At 36.7% G+C, this 22,871-nt stretch overlaps 1 protein-coding gene and 1 pseudogene across 2 annotated transcripts in view; both read left to right on the top strand.

Moving 5' to 3' along the window:
• Grid2 (glutamate ionotropic receptor delta type subunit 2) overlaps positions 1 to 22,871 on the top strand; it is a 1,510,676-nt gene that overhangs the window by 725,151 nt on the left and 762,654 nt on the right. For both annotated transcript variants that reach the window (XM_045143055.1, XM_045143054.1), the window contains exon 3: positions 1,544 to 1,828. In XM_045143055.1, the coding sequence (XP_044998990.1) occupies positions 1,544 to 1,828 (285 nt within the window). The remainder of the gene's footprint in view (positions 1 to 1,543; positions 1,829 to 22,871) is intronic.
• Positions 19,449 to 20,303, top strand: LOC101603590 (annotated as a pseudogene).

A 22,871-nucleotide genomic window follows, 5' to 3' on the forward strand; every position in this document is an offset into this window, starting at 1 on the left:
CTTTATTTTTTTGTTTTTGTTTTTCAAGGTGGGGTCTCAGTCTGGCCTAGGCTGACCTAGAATTCACAGTGTAGTCTCAAGGAGGCTTTAAACTCAGGACAATTCTCCTACCTCTGCCTCCCAAATGCTGGGATTAAAGGCATGCACCACCACACCTGGCTATTCTTCCCATTTTGACTTTAAATGCTAAATAAGTCAAGCTTTTAAATAGTCTATTTTAAAAGTTTTGATTTGCTTTTAAAAAGCAGTAATGGCTTATTTGCCACAATAAAAAATTTTGACTAGCCTTTTGCATAAACTCACTGTATGTTTTTTCTATAAATGGTAATGTCAGGAACAAGAGCAGAATGTGTGATCTTTATTCCTGAAACTTTAATCTGGATGTCCTGTGGTCTAAGACACTTTCCTCCCTCATGCTATCTTTCACATGGACTTGAAATCAATAACCTACTCTCATGAGGCAATGCTTCATGAATATCTCCCTAATGATTATTAATTTACTTTATATGCATGGGATGACTTAGCATTAATCATAGAAAATGCATTTGATGCTTAGCTCCAAACTTGCCCTTCAAATCAGCTTTCATTAAGTTGCTGATTAATTACATGGAAGGGCTTGCCTTCTAAATTTTCCATTAAGTTTTTCAAGAATTATATAAAACAATCTATAACAAATTGTGGCATTTTAGAACATTATCCTAGAGAATCCAAAATCTAAATTTAAAGCAAAAGTAATTATAATAACTGAATATCTTATGGAAATATTTGCCTTCTCTCTGGATTTTACTTTGAATTTACATCATTCTATTAACTGAAACATTAGCATTCTGAAATTTTTCTTTGTCTTATTTGTACTTAGACTGTGCCTGCATAATCACTTCTAATTTATATTGACTTAAGTTTAAACATGTTTGAGTGAGTTTAAACATGCACAAATAAAATGATAGTAAGTCTGGTACTATAAACCATACCTCATCTGGGAACCAGAATGAGATAATTGGTGAAATTTAGAATTTATTTGACTATAATTGTACTGCCTGTAAGGAAAAGGAAAGAACAATTTTACTTTTCCAGTTTGTTGAGAGATAAAAAGTATTATGCAGTCTGGGGAGATCACAATGGTCCCAAATAGCTTCTTCAAACTTTTATCTCTTTTAAATCATACACCAGTTTACATATTAGCAACTTTTTGAAAACTTGTATTACATTCTAAAAAATTTTTTTCTCTGTGAATTATAATTTGATAATTAGGAAAGTATGGCTGCAACTATTTGAATGTATGTCATGTGATATTTAAATACCGGATGCTGAAACTGAGCCAAGGAAAGCTTGCATACCATCTGAAGGCTAGTGACAGCAGAATTCTTAAATTGAATTACAACACTGCTTTGTAACTTAAGGATCTTTTCATATAGCATGTTCCTCTAAAAAAAAAGAAAATATACACACGCAGTTAAGTAACTGTAAACTTTTTTTCATTGCCATCTCACACATAGAAAGATGCAAATCCCATTGATTGTCACTATTGTGTGCTCTCTTGTAGCTTGTGAACTGATGAACCAGGGCATCTTAGCTCTGGTCAGCTCCATTGGCTGCACATCAGCAGGGTCGCTCCAGTCCTTGGCAGACGCCATGCATATCCCCCACCTCTTCATTCAGCGTTCAACAGCTGGGACCCCAAGAAGTGGCTGTGGGCTCACCAGGAGCAATAGGAATGATGACTACACCCTCTCAGTTCGCCCACCTGTCTATTTGAATGAAGTTATCCTACGAGTGGTCACCGAGTATGCCTGGCAAAAATTCATTATATTCTATGACAGTGAGTACGGTAAGTGTCCATTGAGTTTTATAAATTCATGTTCACATCCAAAAAAACTTAATAAATTTTGAAAAAAGTTGAGGGACCATCTTATTATTTGTGACTTTCTAGTCATATCCTCAATCCTAAGCATCAACAATGAAATATGTCGTAGAGGCCATTAGCTCTATTCTTTTGAATTAAATAAATTTGAAGTAAAAATTTAAAAATAAATACCTGCTGGATATGGTAGAGCACACCTGTTGTTTCAGCACTTATGAGGTTCAAGTAACAAAACAGAGATTTCACGGCCAACCGAGGGTACATATAAGACCCTGTCTCAAAAAAAAAAAAAAAAAAAATTAAACAAATAAATCTTTGCACCAAATGCTCAATTTACAAGTGTTTCTACAGGAGCATAGCAGATCTCAGAACACTAAAAAAAATAACCTCTTTATATTTACTAATGAAGAAAATCTGAAAAACTTGCTTATTCCTGTATTGATTCTAATATCTACTTAATATATGACACTTCTAGGTTGATAAAATAATATTACCTTATCAGTAATTGCTATGGGACTTAGGTTGATAAAATAATATCACCTTATCAGGGTACTTCCTATAGTTTTCATTATAAAATTTCACAAAAAATACATAGTAAAATAAACAAATTTATTAAATCTCCCAAAATAAAACATGAAGCAGTATCCCCAAAATGTATCAGAATTTGAAATGTATGATAATTTGATGAGAAAACACTGTGCTTCAGTATAATTACTTCTGTTACATTAATATGCTATGAAAAAATAATATCATACATGTTTTTATACTTGTTTTGTCATTGACTACATTAAGATCTTCAAATGCAGTTTCTCTCTTATTTTTGCCAGTAAAGGAAGAAGTAAATAGAGAGGGGTGTGATCAGGAGAACAAATAAACATCTCAATAAAAATATATATTTAGGGACAACTTCCTTAGCATTATGTTTGAAGGAGCCTATGAAGTTTTTATTTCTGGACCTTGTTTGTCCATTTATAACAATATATTTTTTTAACAAATAGGCAAATAAGTATTAAAACAAGCAAGCAAGCTGACAGACTAATCCTTTCTACTCATAATCTGTCCAACATTGTATGCTACATTGAATAGTAGCAGGATAAAAGGCCAGAAAGCACCATCAATAGAACTGTGAACCAGCAGGCTAGCACAAATCTGCAAAACGACAAAGAAGGGCCCCTGGGGACCAGCTGGGAAGGATGACAAGGGGCAGCCACATTTGGCCCCTACATATTCAAAGTTGCCTGGGGTTCTGGCAGCCAGAGTTCTATTGAGCTGTGTGGGTAAGATTCAGTCAAAGTCTGTGGAACTCTCTTGAAACCTTTTGTCTCCAGGACAGAAAACCATATTGTGTTGCTTAATTCATGTTATTTAGGGGTCAAAGAATAAAGACAAGGGACTTAAATGAATAAAATAAACAAAACCATATTAAAAATAACTGGCAAAATGACTTAAATAAACCCTAGTCTCCAATAGGATTATTTATGAGCATAGTAAAAGATCTCTGGAATCAACAAGCTACATCTTTGTCCATTTTCATCCAGTTAGACTTCTATTCAAACTTCTCAACCATAAGTGGAATTCTTCCAACCTCACATCAAGCATAAACTGAAATTATCACTTTGTGAAACCTCAGACCTTTAGGGGGAAAATTTACTTTTCTTTATTCCTATAAAGCAAAAAGATGAAAATTAATTTTTGATTGAGGCAGTTTCACAACATTATGTGAGAAAAGAAAATTTGCTTCAAAGTCCTATTGGAATTACATTGAAAAAAATTTTATAGTACAAATAATTGTTCTTATTGATGAGCTAAATTCATTTTGACAATGCACACTTAGTTCAGAATTGTAAAGCCCCTTTACACACATTTGAAATCCACATTCTTCCTTAAATTTCTTTTGAATGAATAAGATGGTGCCACTGCACATATGTGACTGGTTCCTAGTAATTATATGGTAATATCAAGAATAATAAACACATTTTCTTTCATTCAAATGATAAATTTTAGTTTGGCTAAGTTTATTAATAATTTATGAAAAGTAACCCTGTTCCCAACATTAAGATCATTTCCAGTAACACTATTATTTAATGAAAGAAAATTTCCATTGAATACATACAATAAATCTTGTTAATAAAAACAAAACAAAAATCTAGGACAGAGACCAAACTAAATAACAAGCTATCTAAATATCTTCCACCTTGAAAAGAGTCACATGCATTTACAGACTCATTCATCAGTGTCATTCTCTTTAGTTCAAACCTTGCCATTCTACTTGAGTTTCATCTTGATTATCAGAAAGATATTTCATTAATAAATGGATTACCCATAATCTGTGGATGAAATCATGCAACCTGCTGGGTCAAATATTAATATAGTTCAATTTTGCCTGGAATAATACATAGTTATTTTTAAAGAAAAGATCCAGGCTTCTGTATCCAGTTAATTAGAGAAACATGTTTCTCAGAAGCAGTTAATTATAATTAAGGGCATAATATAACAGTCTACTTTAAATTCTGTAATAATGAAAGCTCACATATTTGATTCTAAATAAATGGATGAAAAAAGATTTTTTTTTTTAAATATAGGAACTTTATTTGAATGGGTCTATTTGAAATGTTTTTTAAAAGGCTTGAAAGGGGAGTTGGAGGTGTTAAGCTTTTAAAAATATAACATTCAGGAAATATTCACTGCTCATTTGCTTAGTTCAATGCAAAGTATAAGATATTTAAGTTTTACATTTTAAAGAATTTTAAAAAAACAACTAACAAAAGTGGTAAAATATGTATCTGTCTTTCAATAGAGGAAATAGTGGGTTCAGTATTGTCAATGATGCAAATTGAATACCAGTGATGCATAATAAGGAAGGTGTTTAAGTCTAGCTGCATGGTTACAGCAGACTTTCTGGGTGGACTTTGATCTTACTTATTAGGTAAGATTTTGAAGGGTAATGATATGTGAGAAAAGTTCACTTCAACAGAAAGAAAATGTGACTAAGTCCCATAGCAACTAAATATTGCCTCCCCCCAAAACCGATTGCTTCTCCCACAGCACAAACCCACAACCCCATTGGGTATACCTGCAATACCACTGAGGAGGGTCCCCAGTAGGAGGGGGCAGGGATAAGGGAAAATAGGGTACCAATACATGAGGTATCCATATAAAATATGTGGTTAATAATAATAAATAATATCTAGATAATAAAATATATTTTATTTACATTGGAACAAGAAAGTATTATTGTCTATTTTATCATTGAACCTTACAAATGACCATGGCTAACATATGGACGAAGTTTCTATAGAACATTTGCTATATTCATGCTCTTTTCTAAGTTCTTTCAGTCACAAGTTATTCCATATAATCTTCATGATAGTATTCTGTGGTAGTCATTATTACTATTTTTACAAATGAAAAATTGAAGTAGTGGGAGGTCAAGCAACTTCCAAATAATTTATGGATATCAGATTCAAGCACCAGTGGTTTCTTCCACATTGTTTCACTATCAAAACAGAGAATTCATTTTTTATTAATTAGTTTTGTATTCAGCAAATACAGTCAGTTTGGTACCATTATTAGGCTCATCTGTAACCTACCCCTTCCCCTTGGCCCCTCCTTGTTGAGGTATATGGGTCATGCATTTTGGAGTTAGCCTCCAGTTGTGGGTGAGATAAGTCTCTGCATATCATGACCCAACATGTGGCTCTGATATTCTTTCCACTCCCTAATTCTGCAAAATTTCCCTGAGCCATGTTGCATTCATTTTTGGTCTGCTTCAGTGATGAGGTGTTGGTGGCCTCTGGGACTCTGGCTCTCTGATTTAGTAGGAGTTGATTTTTCTCTGTGTTGATCTCCTTCTCCCTTGTGCTGATATCCAGTTCATTAGGAAAACAGCACCCTTGCTTGTTTCACAACTTTTTCTTAGTTTCAGCAGGGGCCCTTTTGAGGTATGATGGGGTGGCTCTCTCCTTAGGGTCTACATCTATCTGAAAAGGAGAAGCAGATTCTCCAATGGAGAGTAAGTTAGCACCAGGAAAAATGAAATAACCCTTACTTTTTTGTAGAGAATTTAATAGGTGTAGGCCTTCTTGTAGCCCATGATTGATGGTAGCTTGATATTGGAGAGTGTGCTTATGTTTGGATATGGTTCTGACTTGTTTCCCAGCTCTATCTATGGGTCCCATACCACTGAAGGGATCAGTTAGCCAAATCAAGAGCAGCTGGTTTTCCCACCATGGCTGGGTGTCACTATTGCACTTGTGTGGGCATCACAACAGGTTATTTGCTGCTGAGTAGGTTGGACCATGAGTTGCTTGGACAGATATTGGTCATTTTCCCCCAGTCGCCCATGTAGCACCTTCTGGCACTAGATGTGCTGACTGTCTGGGTACTGACCCTCTCCCAACTTCTAGCCATGCCATTCCATTTTACATGTCAGCCACATAAGTGTCTTCAGACGTAGGGTCTTACCACTAACCTTTGGTGAGTCATCACATACTCTGACAGAAATCTGTCATTCTTTTAAGAAACCTTGTAGGGGCTGGAGAGATGACTTAGCAGTTAAGCGCTTGCCTGTGAAGCCTAAGGACCCTGGTTCGAGGCTCGGTTCCCCAGGTCCCACGTTAGTCAGATGCACAAGAGGGGGCACACACATCTGGAGTTCGTTTACAGTGGCTGGAAGCCCTGGCGTGCCCATTCTCTCTCTCTCCCTCTATCTGTCTTTCTCTCTGTGTCTGTCACTCTCAAATAAATAAAAAAAATGAACAAAAAAATATTAAAAAAAAAAAAGAAACCTTGTAGGTCTCTCTGCTCAAAAACTCATTGTGGATGATAGCCCCATGCTGGTACTGGAAGTTACAGGTCAGTGCCCACTATGAACATGAGGGTTAGGTAAATAAAGAAGTGTCGACTAAACCAATATAGGAAGATCTATGTATGTAATGAGTGTGGATACCATGAAAGAGCTGTGAGCTCACGGATCCAGCATACCCTCTCATCTAGGGAGCACTTCTACTTTCAACATGTGAAATGCAGCAAAAGCTTAATAGATAATTGACTGTCACTGATAGTGTTTCTTATTATTTACTTAATATTTGCTATCAGCAAATTAACTATGCAGTTGCTACTCTGATTAATCTGAATGACAGGGGTTTGGATCAAGTCCATTAGATTTTTCTCTCTTATATTTAATAACATTCTAGATAAGACATTAATGAGCTTAATTTGTCTCAATCATGTCTATCAGGATCCTGTACTCAGTCAACAAAATAAATCCTATGAAATATTAGAGTTTATTTCCAAAAGTCAGATGATAGTCTCTTTAAATTTCTGCATAAAATTTTCTACTTGTCAGAGACCCAAAGATTCCACCTTGGTTCACACAGAAATTGGCAAACCCTTGCCAATGGGCTGAACTGAATGACATCCAAAACTATAGTCGTACCATTGCTAATGTCAGTTAGATTTAGGAATATGTTTCCAAGTAGACAACTTCATGGACAGGAAAGGCAGTATACAGGATTCAAAGAGATGGCTCCACAAATCTCCCCCAAATAAGTAAAGGTAGCTGCACATTAGGAAGAGGTCATTAGAATACAACATTACCTGCTGGTAATTTCTTCCTCATTTAAAGGACTCTTGATGCCACCACTAGTGTGAAAACTAAGTGCCTTCAGGTGAGTGGTATCCATCACACAAGAATAATCCTGTTGAGAGTGCATGGTATACGACACAGGGATAAGGAAAGCCAGGAAGGATAAAATCTAAACTCCACAGCAGCAAGTAATGCCAGAAGTTCCTTATTTGTGTAGGATAATTGAATCCTTCTCATAATTAAAATAGAATTCTTCAAGTTAGTAGGTACAACAATATCATGGTTGTCTACGACGCTAAGACAAGCAAAGTTGTATTGGGTCTCATTGGAACACAGTCATGTTCATATACTTGCATTCTTCCCATGGCTTCTTTGGAGCTCCAATAGTGCAGATGAGATTTTTTTTTTTTATTAGCTACAATTACCTAGCTCCAGAATATTTATATAAAACCTAGAAACAGATTACATGCCTGACTTGAAAAATTATACACTCACAAAATTCCTATGAATCTGGATCTGCTCCACCCAGCAAGGAACTCCAGGTGGCTGAAATGCATAAAATCCTAAGTCCTCTGAACTCCATTTAGGCCAGAGGCTACTCAGGCAAGACTTAAGAAAACAGGCACACTATACTGAGAGAATGTCCAAATGAAATTTTGAGTCTTAAAAGCAGCCTTTGTTATCTTATACCTCTTTTAAGTTGATTACTCCCAAGAACGTAGACAAGATGATATGATCCCTTTCTTGGAACATCTTTTTTTTAGAGAGAGAGAGAGGGAGAGAGAGAGAGAGAGAGAATTGAACTCTACACACTTGTGCTACCTAGCTGGCACGTGCATCCTTGCACTTGCCTCACCTTTTTGCATCAGGCTTACATGGGATCTGGAAAGAGATTGAACATGGATCCTTAGGCTTCACAGGCAAGCACCATATCTGTTAACCAACTATCCAGCTCTAGAACATCTATCTTATGTCACACCTTATTTAGGTGTGTGTATCAAAAAGAGAACAAAGAGATCATAATCATGAATCAGTATTTGATGAGATTTTCTCATCAAAATTATACAATACTGGCATCTATAGAAGGTAGATAATATGAAAGATCATTCAGTTTTTTAATTATGGGCATTTGCTGAGCGTCATATGCACATCCTTGTCATATTTCAAGTAGTTCATTTATCTAAAACAGCATAGCTTACTTTTAAGTGCTGTGTGTCTTCAGAAGTAGTAGAAGTAACAAATAATCAATGCACTTGGAACAATAGTGGACCATGCCCATGTGGCATGGCTTCTGCTACCAGAAGGCCAATAGGTTTTGTTTTCAGTCTCTAATGGAAGATATTTTAAGTATGGTCATGGAGCAGAGCATTGTGGGCAGTACTATCTCAACAATAGGCTAAGTCCACTTAATGTAATAAAATAATAGTCTCTGTTACAAACTTCATGAAAAATTCACATGCATCCATGATACATTTACAGTTTTTAAGCAATTAGAAATGGATCAACATTCAGAAAAGACTAGATTAAGATTAATCTATGGAAGTATTGTACAAGGACTGGAGAGATGGCTTAGTAGTAAAGGCACTTGCCTGTGAAGCCTAAAAACTTATGTTCATCTCTCTAGGTGTCCCATGTTGTCAGACACAATGACATAAACATGCAATGTTTCAAATGCACCACAAGGAGACATTTCTGGAGTTCATTCAAAGTGGCTGAAGGTCCTGGCATGCTCATATTCTTTTTCCGCCTCAAAAATAAATAAATAAATAAATAAATAAATAAATAAATAAATAAATAAATAAATAAAAAAAATAAAAAAGAAGTTTTGCACAAGCTAAGAGAGCAGTCTTGAGGTATGCCCACATAATGCAGGAAAATGGCCCTTTTCAGTTCTGGACATCTGTTACTGGGCTTGGATGGCCCAAACAAACCCCTAACAAAAATTGTTAGTGAACCATTTTTTTAAGGGAAATGTAGTGGGTTAAAACCCAGAATAACTAGCACATTGCTTGAGCACATCAATCCAGAGCCTTAAAGGTGCTCTATGACATCAATGATCATATTATAAGCAGAATCTTCTATACCTATGTTGTTAGGTTTTGCCTTTGGATGATGCTTCTTTCTCTCTCTCCATATATGGGAGGGGGAAAGAAAGAAAGAAAGAAAGAAAGAAAGAAAGAAAGAAAGAAAGAAAGAAAGAAAGAAAGAAAGAAAGAAAGAAGGAGAGAAGGGAGGGAGGGAGGGAGGGAGGGAGGGAAGGAAGGAAGGAAGGAAGGAAGGAAGAAAGAAAGAAGGAAAGAAGGGAGGGAGGGAGGGAGGGAAGGAAGGAAGGAAGGAAGGAAGGAAGAAAGAAAGAAAGAAAGAAAGAAAGAAAGAAAGAAAGAAAGAAAGAAAGAAAGAAGGAAAGAAGGGAGGGAGGGAGGGAGGGAGGGAGGGAAGGAAGAAAGGAAGGAAGGAAGGAAGAAAGAAAGAAAGAAAGAAAGAAAGAAAGAAAGAAAGAAAGAAAGAAAGAAAGAAAGAAAATAAGCCAAAGAATATCGGGCCAGTCATGGGTAAGACTTTAATATACATAAGTGTCTCACAAAAAGGTATTAGCCACCTTTGAAAATAGATGTGTGCACAAAACACTCATGATCTTACAGCACTAAGTCCAAAACCTCAAGGTGTGAACATCTATGGAAGACTGAGGGTCAGCATTATTAGTAGTAGATCCAGAAAGAAGTTAATGGTCCTATGCTGTTCTGGAACTTTGTTATCACAGAGAAAAGTAGCAAAGACTACCCAGGAGGAGCTGAGAATTACATATCTACCTATACAAGAGCTCACTGATGGACATGTACCTGAATTTTGTTGCCAAAAGAGGTGTTACACTGAAGTTGGAGCAATTGAGATCCAAGCTCCTGATGTTACCAATGGCACAACATTTCCACAGTGTCAACTTTGGTTGCCCAGTGGAGGCACTTGAGCTATGTTCTGGAAGAAAACTTCAGACATTGCCTCAGTCCAATAGCCTATTGTTTGTAATCTTTCTGATAACAGGAACCTCCCTGAAACAAAAAAGTACAAGTGCATGCCACAGTCATGACCATCACACAGTCTATGTCCATTAACACAAAGGACCCATCCATATACCATGCAGTGCTTCTTTCTCCACAGTGCATCCCTGCCAAATCCCAGCTTGTATAACCACTATGCCCAATAAGCCTTCAGAATATAGTTTCTTTCCCTCCATAGCATGTCACAGCATAAGAGGAACTCACAGGACTTCTAGGCACTCTGGAAGAATCCTTGTATTAAAGTAGCTGTTTTTAGAGAAGAAGGAAAGGGAGAAAGGGAATTTCACAGAGACACTACTGCACAAAAACCATGGATAAACTTTCTGCTTAAAGAGGCCTGTAAGATCCTCAGCCAATCAAACTTCCATTTTTATGGTCCACCTAACACTATTATTCTCATAGGTAATACTGTTTATTTCAGTTCAAATTCATTTTATATTTTTTATATTAATTTGATACTTGAGGGAACATATGTACATGTATAACACTTGAAATATTCTCAAGTAAGGAAAATAAATGTGTTGATATGATTTCTCTGAAAAGTACTTCTTAAAAATGTTTATTCATTTTCTACTATTGTTATTTAGAAATTTGTTGGATAAAATGCTAATGACTTAGTTTTCACAACTTGAAAAGCAAGCTCATTTTTTGTCATCCCTTATCAGGAATACAGTGGGTACTCTCTGCTATTTTTAACCTATTTTTTGACCCACTAAAATAAAATATAAGTATTTTGAGAATATGTGGATGTTTTTAAGATATAGTTTACAACCACCAGAAATAAAGCTGAAAATCATTTCTAAAAATATTTTAAACATAACACACTGCCCAAGACGTCTATAAGGCTTTAAACTTATCATGTTAATGTAGCCAGGAGACATCACCGTTGTTAATGAGAAACTCACAGCTACTCCACAAATCAACACTGCAAATGAATAATATTATTTCAAGGAAAAGCTTTAATGTTCAGGTTGCACATTTACCTGAAATCTGAGGAATGATAGACATTTTTTATGTGGAGATGAATTCTAAATTTTAGTCTTCCCTACTGTCTTGGATTGTATGGCTGTAAGACCAGAAATGCATTTCTTACAGTTCTAGAAGACAAGGCCAAGATTAAGTCACCAGTAATTGTGATGGTTTTCTTACTCTATTGTAAGGGGCAGAATCAGCCCATTCCATCAAGCCATGACTACTGCTAAGGACAAGCATTAATCCATCCATAGGCACAGCTCCCAGAAGACCCCATCTCCCAATAATGCTCCTTACAGGATAAAGGGCACAACACGTGAATTATGGGGCACATTAAGAACCCAGATTTTTATAATTTAAAAATAATGTAGTTTAGGTCATGAGGATATCAGAATGTATTATCAATATGTCATCATGGAATAATGTTAAGACGTATTTTATCCATTATAAAAATCTAAATCAAGCCAGGCGTGGTAGTGCATGCCTTTAATCCCAGCACTAGGGAGGCAGAGATAGGTGGATTGCCATGGGTTCAAAGCCACCCTGAGATTGCATAGTAAATTCCAGGTTAGCCTTGGCTAGAGTGAGACCTTACTTGAAAAAGCAAAAAAAAAAAAAAAAAAAAAAAGTAAATCAATAAGTGATTAGCTCATAACCAAAAGTTAAACTTTTTTTTAAAATTTAATTTATTAGTTTTCTTTTCAGTAAATACAGGCAGTTTGGTACCATTATTTAGGCTCATCTGTGATCTACCCCTTCCCATTAGACCCTCCTTGTTAATGAAAATGGGTCATGCATTGTGGAGTTAGCCCCCAGTTATTGGTATGATAAATGTCTCTGCAAATCATGACCCAACATGTGACTCTGACATTCTTTCTGCCTCCTCTTCCGCAAAATATCCCTGAGCCATGTTGGGTTCATTTTTGGTCTGCTTCAGTGCTGAGGTGTTGGGGGCCTGTGAGGCTCTGGCTCTCTGATTTGGTAGGAGTTGATTTTTCTCTGCATTGATCTCCTTCCCCTTTGTGCTGGTATCCAGTTCACAGGAAAACATCACCCTTGCTTATTTTGCCAGTTGTCCTTAGTTTCAGTTGGGCCCCTTTTGAGGTATGTTGGGGCAGCTCTCTTCTTAGGATCTGCATCTATCTGGAAAAGAGAAGCAGATTCTCCAACGGAGAGTAAGTTAGCACCAGGAAAATTGAGATAAGACTTACTTTTTTGATAGACAGTATGGTAGGTTTAGGCCCTCTTATACCCCGTGATTGATGGTAGCTTGATATTGTAGAGTGGGCTTGTGTTTGGGTATGGTTCTGACTTGTTTCCCAGCTCCAGCTATGGGTCTAGTACCACTGAGTGGATCAGTTAGCCAAATCAAGAACAATTGATTCCTCACCATGGCTGCGTACCACTATTGCACTTGTGTGGGCATCACATCCGGTTATTTGTTGCTAATTAGGTTAAACAATGTGTTGCTTGGACAGATTTTGGTCATTTCCCCCAGTCGCCTATGTAGCGCCTTCTGGCACTAGACACGCTGACTGTCTGGGGACTGACTCTCTTCTGGCTTCCAGCCATGTCATTCCATTTTATGTGTCAGCTGTGTATGGAGTCTTCAGCAATAGGGTCTTACCACTGGCCTTTGGTGGGTCATCAAGTACTCTGACAGAAGTCTGTCATTGTTTTGGGAAACCTTGTAGGTTTTTCTGATCAAAAGCTCATTGTGGATGGTAGGCCCAAGCTGGAAGTGGGGGTTACAGGTCAGTGTCCACTAAGAAATTGAGGAAAAAGATAACTAATATACAAGAGTTAGAGAGGAGAGAGATAGAGGGGAGAGGGGGAGAGGGGGAGAGGGAGGGAGGGAAGATGTAGGAGATTTAGGTCAGTTTTGATCCTACCCTCTCCAGTGTCTTGTGGTTCAGGTGTTTCCTGTAAGGGTCTAGTGAAGGTTCAGCCATTTGGTCTGTCTTTTAGGAAGTAGAATTTTATGGTACCATTGCCGTTTGTGTCTGGATTACTGTTTTCCACCCTTTGATTAACTCCCCGCCCTCCCATCCATCATATTGTCTAGTCCATGAGGTGCTTGCTTGGTATGTAAGGCATCTTGGGCAGATTCAGGTTAGGTGTTGCAGATGAGTGAGACTATGTGTCGATTTTTTTTCTGTGATTGGGTAAGTTCGCTGAGAATGATCTGTTCCAGGTTCAACCATTTTTCCTCAAATTTCTTTATGTCGTTTTTTTCTTACTGCTGTATAGAATTCCATTGTGTAGATATACCACATCTTTGTTATCCATTCTTCTAATGATGGACATCTTTTTTTTTTTTTTTTTAACTAACCAATTCTAACTCTAAAATGACTATGAACATAGAGCCCATCACTGAAGTAGACCTACAACAAACCCGACATGGTAATTTCATTGAAGAAGGGGCAAAAGATTGTGAGAACCACAAATTTTTGACAGTATGAACAGAAACATTGCCTCTTCTCCATAACTAATGGCTACCCCAATAATGCATGACCCACGATCCCCATGGGGATAACCAGCAACCCCAATGAGGAGGTGTCTTTGGAGGGGGTCAGGGATGAAGGTAAGGTTGATACCAACATGTGCCATTTGCATACTGTGTCCATAATTAATGTGTGTGTGTGTGTGTATGTGTGTGAAAGTAAGTTTGGCTAAAACATTATTAACTTATTCCAGACACATGTGCCACTTTGTGCATCTTACTTTATGTGGGTACTGGACAATCCAACCTGGGTCCTTTGGCTTTGCTGACAAGCATCTTAACCACTAAGCCATCTCTCCAGCCCTGTTCGGGATATTCAGTGTGATTTTTTTTTTTTCTAAATATTTGAGGAAATTTAAGTTTAAGACTTTGGTTCTCAAAAAATAGTCAAAGCTATGCTGGGGTCCCTAAATATGTGAAGGTCAAAATGGGTCTCACAGTGCTGGGAAGATGGCTCAGGAAGTCAGACCACTTTCTGCACAAACATGATATGAGTTCAATTCCCATTACCCATGTAAACAACCATGTAAACGCATGCCTATAATTACAGTTCTAAGGAGTGGTGGAGACAGGAGAATTGCTAAGGCTCATGGGGCAGGCAGTCTGACAGGAAAAATGGATGTTCCAGGTTCAGCGAGAAACCTTATTTCAAGGAAGCAAAGCAGAAGAGAGATACAGGACTACACCTGATGTTCGACATTTGCCTCTGTGCACATGCACATAGGGTGTCGACATCTGCACATACATGTGTATATACTGTATACGCACCACATGCTACACATGCATACTAAAAATCTTCGTAATGGGGCTGGAGAGATGGCTTAGTGGTAGTCACTTACCAGCAAAGCCTAAGGACCCAGGTTCAATTTCCCAGGACCCACATAAGCCAGATGCATAGGGTGGAACATGCATCTGGAGTTCATTTGCAGTGGCTAGAGGCACTGGTGTGTCCATTCTATATCTCTCTCTCTCTGTCTCTCTCTCTCTCTCTAATAAATACATAAATAAAATATTTTTTTTAAATCTTCATAATAATATTACCATAGTACCAATAAATTCTCATTTTAATGGTTATATGCTAGAGTTTTCTGAAAGTTGATATGTGTTAATGTCACTGCTTTGGTGCATAATAAATTATGTATTTGTATATTCATTTTTTAGGTTTTTAAAATATTATTTTTTTGCACTTTTTAATTAGTTTTCTATTCATCAAATACAGGCAATTTGGTACCATTATTAGGCTCATCCATTATCTACCCCCTCCCCATTGGCCCCTCCTTGTTGAGGTATATGGGTCATGCATTGTAGAGTTAGCCCACAATTATTGGTTCGATAAATGTCTCTGCATATCTTCACCCAACATGTGGCTCTGACATTATTTCTGCCCCATCTTCCACAAAATTTCCCTGAGCCATGTTGGGTTCATTTTTGGTCTGCTTCAGTGATGAGGTGTTGGGGGCCTCTGAGGCTCTGGCTCTCTGATTTGGTAGGAGTTAATTCTAAGTGGAAATGAGTTTATATGGAAAATACATGTAAACATTCAAAGTTTTCTTTGCATTTACATTTTACATTAAGTTTACTTTTTAACTTATGAAAGGATTCATACTTTCTGTACATATTACTCTCCCAATGTGTTCATTAGAAAGTAAAAAACTATTATTCTAAAAATACATAAGTGGTATAAAAGGACTAAAACACATGATTTTTTTTTTTTTTTGTTGCTCCAAACACATTTAATAAAGTATCAGTGCACAGGACATCAAGAAAATTTATGTACAGAAGCATTAAAATGGATAACATCATGCAAATAATCAAAACTGTGGATTTCATAAAGGCTGTGGGATTAAATCATTGTCAATTCTAGAATTCTTAAGTGTTGGTATTGACTATGGCAACATTTACTTTTCAAAGGCAAGATGGCTGAGTAGAGGTCAAATGTCGAAAAGATTTTATGATTTGCAACATTCTATCAAGTCTTTTATGGTATCAAACTTTGGGCTTGGTCTTGATGAAAGCTGGTTTGCAGATTTAGCATTTTGAGTGGATTTAGCCACTCATTTATTATATGGGCTGCTGATGCAAACACTAGCAACTCATTTAAATGAGTGACTTTGAGGTAAAAATTAACTTATCAATATAATGTTTCAAATCATAACAACATTCCAAATGAAACTGAAATTATGGCAAGAACAAATGAAGACAAATAATTTTATGTATTTGACACAATGGCTAAACACAATCCTGTGAACTGAAAAATAATTGGGTCTTGCTTTTAGATTGTGTGTGTGTGTGTGTGTGTGTGTGTGTGTGTGTGTTTGATGTGTGTATATATGGGCACATATATATCACAGAGTGTGTTTGGAGGTCAGAGGATAATCTGAGATGTTTGTCAGCTCTTTCCACCTTCTTTTGAGACAGTGTCTTCTTTTGCCACTGTGTGTATACCAGCCTAGCTGGCCCACAAGCTTCCGGATTTTCCTGGCTCTTCCTCTCATTTAATTTAAGCCTGTTGGGATCTCAGCCTCATCCATCACTTTATGTTTGGTTTTCTGTTGGTTCTGGGGAATAATTAAACTGAAGCTGGCCTGCATGCATTCAAGCAAACACCTTTAACTAATGAGCCTACTTTTAGATTCTGATACAGGAATTTGAAAACAGAGTTCAAGATTTCCAGGAAAATAACCAATATTTTGCCATATTTGTGTCTATGTTTTCAACATGCACAGTATCTACCAATTGTCAATTGGTATGCATAGAGCTGAAATCTCACTTTCAACTTAAAGAGATACCAGCCTGATTCATGCCATCACTCTTTGACAGCACCTACATGTGTGAGCAAGTATTTTCAAGAACAAAGCACCTTCCCTCCCTGGGCTACAAAGTCAGTTTCAGGTCAGCCTGGGTTACAATGAAACTCTGCCTCAAAAAGCAAAGACATGGGGGCTGGAGAGATGGTTTACCATTTAAAGCACTTGTCTACAAAGCCTAATAACCTAAGTTTGATTCCCCAGTACCCAGATGCACAAAGTGATGCATGAAAACACATGATTTTTATAAGTTTATAATGAAAAATATTATAGAATAATTTTCCAGGGCTAATTTTGAAGATATACACATACATTATTCTTTTAGAACATATAAATGTACACTATTATTTAATCTGATAAAAGTATAATCGTTGCTTTTGCACACTTTTTATTTTTTTTTAATACATGTACTTAGTTTGACTTAACCTTCCCTTTCTCCCTCCTTTGTCATATCTCCTCTCTCCCTTAATCTACCTGGGCACACCTCTACCCACCCTCCTCTACATCCCTACACCTTTCATGTCACTTAAAATCAGCTACCGTCCCTACCTTTTCTCAAGAAGCCTCATTTATTATTTCCTTTTTCATGGGTAACTTTATAGTTCCCTGGTATCTATACACTTTCTGACAGATAATAACTCATACATACAAGAGTTATAAGACAGGATAAACATATGGAAGCTAACGTGCAGGGTTTGTCTTACTGTACCTGAATTACACTACTTAAATGTAATATTTTCCAGTTCCATCTATTTTCCAAAAAGTTCATAATTTCATTTTTCTCTGTGTTTGAATGGAATTCAATTATACTTATATGACTTATTTTCATTATGCATTCCTCAGTGAATGGACATCTAAACTGACTTCATTCGTTTGCATTTATGACAAACACAATGATAAACACTGAAGGACAAGCATCTCTGTGGTAGAGTGCAAAGTCACTTGGGAATATGTCCAGAAGTAACATACGTGAATCAGATTGTAGTTCCAAAACTCCCATACTGCTTGCATAATGAACACAGTGATTTATACTACCAACAGCAACTAAAAATTTCCTCATTCCTCACACATTCTTCATCATTCATTGTTATCTGATTTATTGAAAAAAGCCATTTGGGCAGGGATAAGATGGGATCTTGAAGTAGTTTGAATTTAAATTTATTTGATGACTAAAGATGTTAAATACTTTTTAAAAATGTGTATTGACCATTTATATTTTTTATCTTCTTTTGAGAACTTTATGTTTAGTTCCTTGATCTAGTTTTGTTGTTTTATTTGTTTTTATGTTGTTTATTTTTTTAAAGTTCTTTGTATATGCTTGATATTAATTCTTGTCAGATATATGGCTAATAGTGATTTTTTTCTCATTCAAGAGGCTATCACTTCACTTGCATAATTGTTTTCTTTGATGGATATTAACTTTCACTTCATAAGTTCCTATTTATAAATTACCTAATTTCATGAGTGGGATGAGGCCTATTCAGAACTTGCCTACCAATTCCTATATCTTGAGGAGCTCTCCCTATTTTTTTTTTTTTTCTCTAGTAGTTACCATGTTTCATGTCTTGTGTTAAGGTCTTTGAGTAAGGAGCAGTTGATTTTTTATAGGGTGAGAGATAAACTAGTTTTGTTTTCCTGTAAGTTGATATCCAGTTTTCCCTACATCATTTGTTAAAGAGGCTGTCATTTCCCTAATTAGATTTTTGGGTGAAGTTTTGCTAAAAATCTGGTATGTGTAATTATGTGAGTTTTGTTCTGTTGAAAATTTCTGTTTCTGTGCCTGTACCATACTGTTTTTGTTACAGTGTTTATATATTAAGCCTAAACTTAGGTTGATGATACTTCCTGCCATGTATTCCACCACCCCAAGGATTGCTTTGGATATCCAAGGTCTTTTCTCTGTCAAATAAATTTTAAGGTTTTTTAAAATTCATATTCATTGTTGGGTGCATGTGTATAATATGGTATGTGTGTGTATGGACAGATGCAGGTACCCAATGTACACACATGCCAATTCTAGAGGAGACTATCAGGTGTCCTCTCCCAGTGCTTACATCTATTTTTTTCATGTTATGGGCTTACTAAGGAGCTGCTTTATTTATTTATTTATTTCACTCAGATAGATTGTCTGGAAGTCTCGTGATTATCTAATCTGTTTCTCCACCACAGCACTAGAGTTATAAGCATGGATGGCCACACATAACTTTTACAATGGTGATAGGAACCAAACTCAGACAGTCACAGTTCCTCTAAGACCCACTCAGATTCTCATGCTTATACAACTCTCTTACCCACTGAGCCATTTGGAAAGCCCCAAGATTGTTTGTTTGTTTGTTTTCTATTGAGCAGGTTTTACTTTCTACGAAACATTATTGATATATAGGAAGGCTAAATATTTTTGAATATAAATTTTGTAACAAACTACTTTACTAGAAGTGTTTTTCAATTCTAAGAGTTTTCTAGTGGGATGCTTAGGGTTACTTATGTACCAATAACTGTGGGCTAACTCCACAATGCACGACCCTTATACCTCAACAAGGAGGGGCGCATGGGGAGGGGGAAGGTCACGTATGAGCCTAATAATGGTACCAAACTGCCTGTACTTGCAGAATAGAAAACTAATAAAAAATAATAATAATAGTGCATAGTACGGCCTGTGTGCCCGACCTTCAGCAAGGATCCAAGTTTGAAACATGGCAACTCTGAAAGATATTACCAGGCGCCTGAAGTCAATCAAAAACATCCAGAAAATTACCAAGTCTATGAAAATGGTAGCAGCGGCAAAGTACACCAGGGCTGAGCAGGAGCTGAAACCAGCCCGAGTGTACGGGACGGGAGCACTGGCTCTCTATGAAAAGGCTGATATTAAGGGTTCTGAAGACAAGAAGAAACACCTCTTTATTGGCGTGTCCTCAGATCGAGGGCTCTGTGGTGCTATCCATTCCTCGATTACTAAGCAGATAAAAAACGAAGTGACCGCCCTCACTGCAGCAGAGAAAGATGTTATGCTTGTTGTAATAGGTGATAAAATCAGGGGCATACGACATAGCACTCATTCTGACTGGTTTCTGATGTCATTCAAAGATGTTGGAAGAAAACCCCCTACTTTTGGAGATGCATCAGTCATCGCCTTTGAATTACTAAATTCTTGATATGAGTTTGATGAAAGCACCGTCATCTTTAATTAATTCAGGTCTGTTATCTCCTACAAGACAGAAGAAAAGCCCATCTTTTCTCTTAATACCATTGCAAGTTCTGAGAACCTGAGTGTGTATGATGATATTCATGCTGATGTACTACAAGATTACCAAGAATACAATCTGGCCAACATCATCTACTACACCTTGAAGAAATCCACCACCAGTGAGCAGAGGGCCAGGATGACAGCTATGGGCAATGCCAGCAAGCACACCTCTGAAATGATTGACAAATTGACTTTGACATTAAACCGCACTGCCAAGCTGTTATCACAAAAGAGTTGATTGAAATTATCTCTGGTGCTGCCACTCTGGATTAATGAAAATCAAGTATCATCCTCAAACAAGAGGCAAAGAAGGAAAACTCAGTGAGCTGATTTTATGCTTAACTGATGACTGTCTTTGTCAGAAGAAATTTAGTCCATTGTTTGAATTGCTAAAGACAGCAAGATATTTGTAAGTGATCTTACAATAAAGTTACAATGAGAAAAATAATAATAATAAAAATAAATTGTAAATATTCACACAAAATATAAATAAGGATAATTTGACTTCAACCTTTCTTATTTCTATTCCTTTAATATACTTTTTATGTCTTATTATTATGGCAAATAATTTAAGTACTTATATTAAAGCAAATGGAGAAAGTGGAAACCTTTATTTTGTACCTTATGCTAGTGGAAATACTTTGTGATTTTTTTCCACCATTAAGTCTATAGAGCCTTAATTTTGTTGAGTTCTCTTCCTTTCATTCCAAGTTTATTCAGGTCTTTTAACATGAAGTGACATTACATTTTATCACAAGTTTTGTTGGCATCAGTCAATGGTCATATGATTTCTGCACTTATATTTATGAAATATATTAAATTTATTCCTTTGTGTATGTTGAACCATCCTTGCCTTCAGAATAAAGGCAACTTGATTGTGATGAATCATCTTTTTTAAATTTAGACTTGAATTCTGCTTTTAAGTACTTTATTAAGAATTGTTGCATCTGGGCTGGAGAGATAGCTTAGCAGTTAAGCGCTTGCCTGTGAAGCCTAAGGACCCCAGTTTGAGGCTCCATTCCCCAGGTCCCACGTTAGCCAGATGCACAAGGAGGCACACATGTCTGGAGTTCACTTGCAGGGGCTGGAGGCCCTGGCACAACCATGCTCTCTCTTCTCTCCCTGTCTGTCTCTTTCTCTCTCTGTCACTATCAAATAAATAAATAAAAATAAACAAAAAATTTTTTTAAAGAATTGTTGCATCTATATTCGTCAGGGAGATTGGTCAATAATATTCCCTTTGTTTTCTGTTGGGTATTTATACAGATTTGGTATCAGGATATAGACTGTCTTTATACCAGAAACTCTGTCCAACTCAGTCTTATCCCTGTCCTTCCTTTCCAGCAAAGTCTGACTACCTGAGAGCCTTCAATCATAATTTCATTCCCTCAGAACTGAGTGTACCTGATAGACTTTGGCATACCTTCCCACTATGGGAAGCTTAAAATAACTAAAGAAATAAAGAGGAGACTCAAATTAATAAAATTAAGGATAAAAGGAACTATTAGGACAGATAATAAGGAAATTTAGAAAATCATTAGAATATACCTTAAAAAGTTAAACTACAACAAATTGGAAAATCTGGAAGGCATTAACTCATAGATGCATGTTACTCCAAAAATTACAAGAAGAGATAAATAAGTTGCTCTATAGAAAACAGTGGAATTGGCCAACTAATAAAAATTATTATACACAAAACAGCTCTAGCCCGAATATATTCACTACTGCATTCAACTATATCTTCAAAGAAGACATTACACCATTTCTTCTTTTTTTTTTCCCCCATAAAATTGGAGTTTCTGGTGACCTGCTGCAGGTACAAACTGAAGGTGATGACAGCTAACCCTGTGCTGCACCGGTATTCTCTGGAGGCGACAGTGCACCCCTCATCTGTGTTCTGTAGCATGGTGGATGGTGTTCAGGGATAGTAGCTTCTCTTTTCCCCTTATTCTTCTTCATCTCAAGCTACTTGGTTTTAAGTCCCATGCCGTAGCTGCCAAGAAACCCAACAGGAAGGGAGGAACAGACTCTTGGTTAATGACATGCACTTGAACTGTTGATCTCCTTCACACTCCTGCAGAAATTGCCTTCTGTGGGCTGCCACTCAGTTCCTGATCAATCTATAATATAGTCTATTTGATGCAAGGAGAATAGGGAACAGGGAAGGATAACATGAATGGAAAATACTGCTATCATTTCAATAATCAAGTATTTTTTATTAGCTGTTAAAAGTAATATTTGGAATCAAATTTCTAATAAGAGGTACCAAGAAAGGAGACTTCTTCAATTGTCACATTTAGAGGACAGGCATGTGAGAAGTGATTTGTGTGAGGAAGAAGAGTAAGCTGTCTCATGACTATACAAATAGGGGAGAGAAGGAAAAGACATGATATGCCTTGCTTTGTGATGTCCTGAGCTTCCTGAGAGCTGAACAGCCAAGAGACCATCACCAGATACAGAACCTGGACCTTTGATTAGAACTATGTGTTGAAATAACCTGATTTCATAAATGATTTATTTATCTCATATATTGTATTAGCAACAGAATTTGGATTTTACCCAAAATATAAGAAAAAGGAAAAAAAGTGCAGAGAACTACAGAGAATTTCAAAACTGAGACAGAAGCAAACAGTATCCATGCAACAAGAAACTACCCTCAATTGATAGGGAAAAGTTAGCAGCTGCCTACATAAAACCCACAAAAACGCACAGGTAAATAATTTTGGTGAGATACTTTTTTGGAAAATTGTAAGTTTATTCACTTTCTGTTGGGAACAGGTTATTGCAAGGAACTATAAACCTCTCTTGTCCTATCATTATATTTACTTGCCTAAAAACTGT

This window comes from Jaculus jaculus, chromosome 2, assembly GCF_020740685.1.
Source record: "Jaculus jaculus isolate mJacJac1 chromosome 2, mJacJac1.mat.Y.cur, whole genome shotgun sequence".
NCBI lineage: Eukaryota > Metazoa > Chordata > Mammalia > Rodentia > Dipodidae > Jaculus > Jaculus jaculus.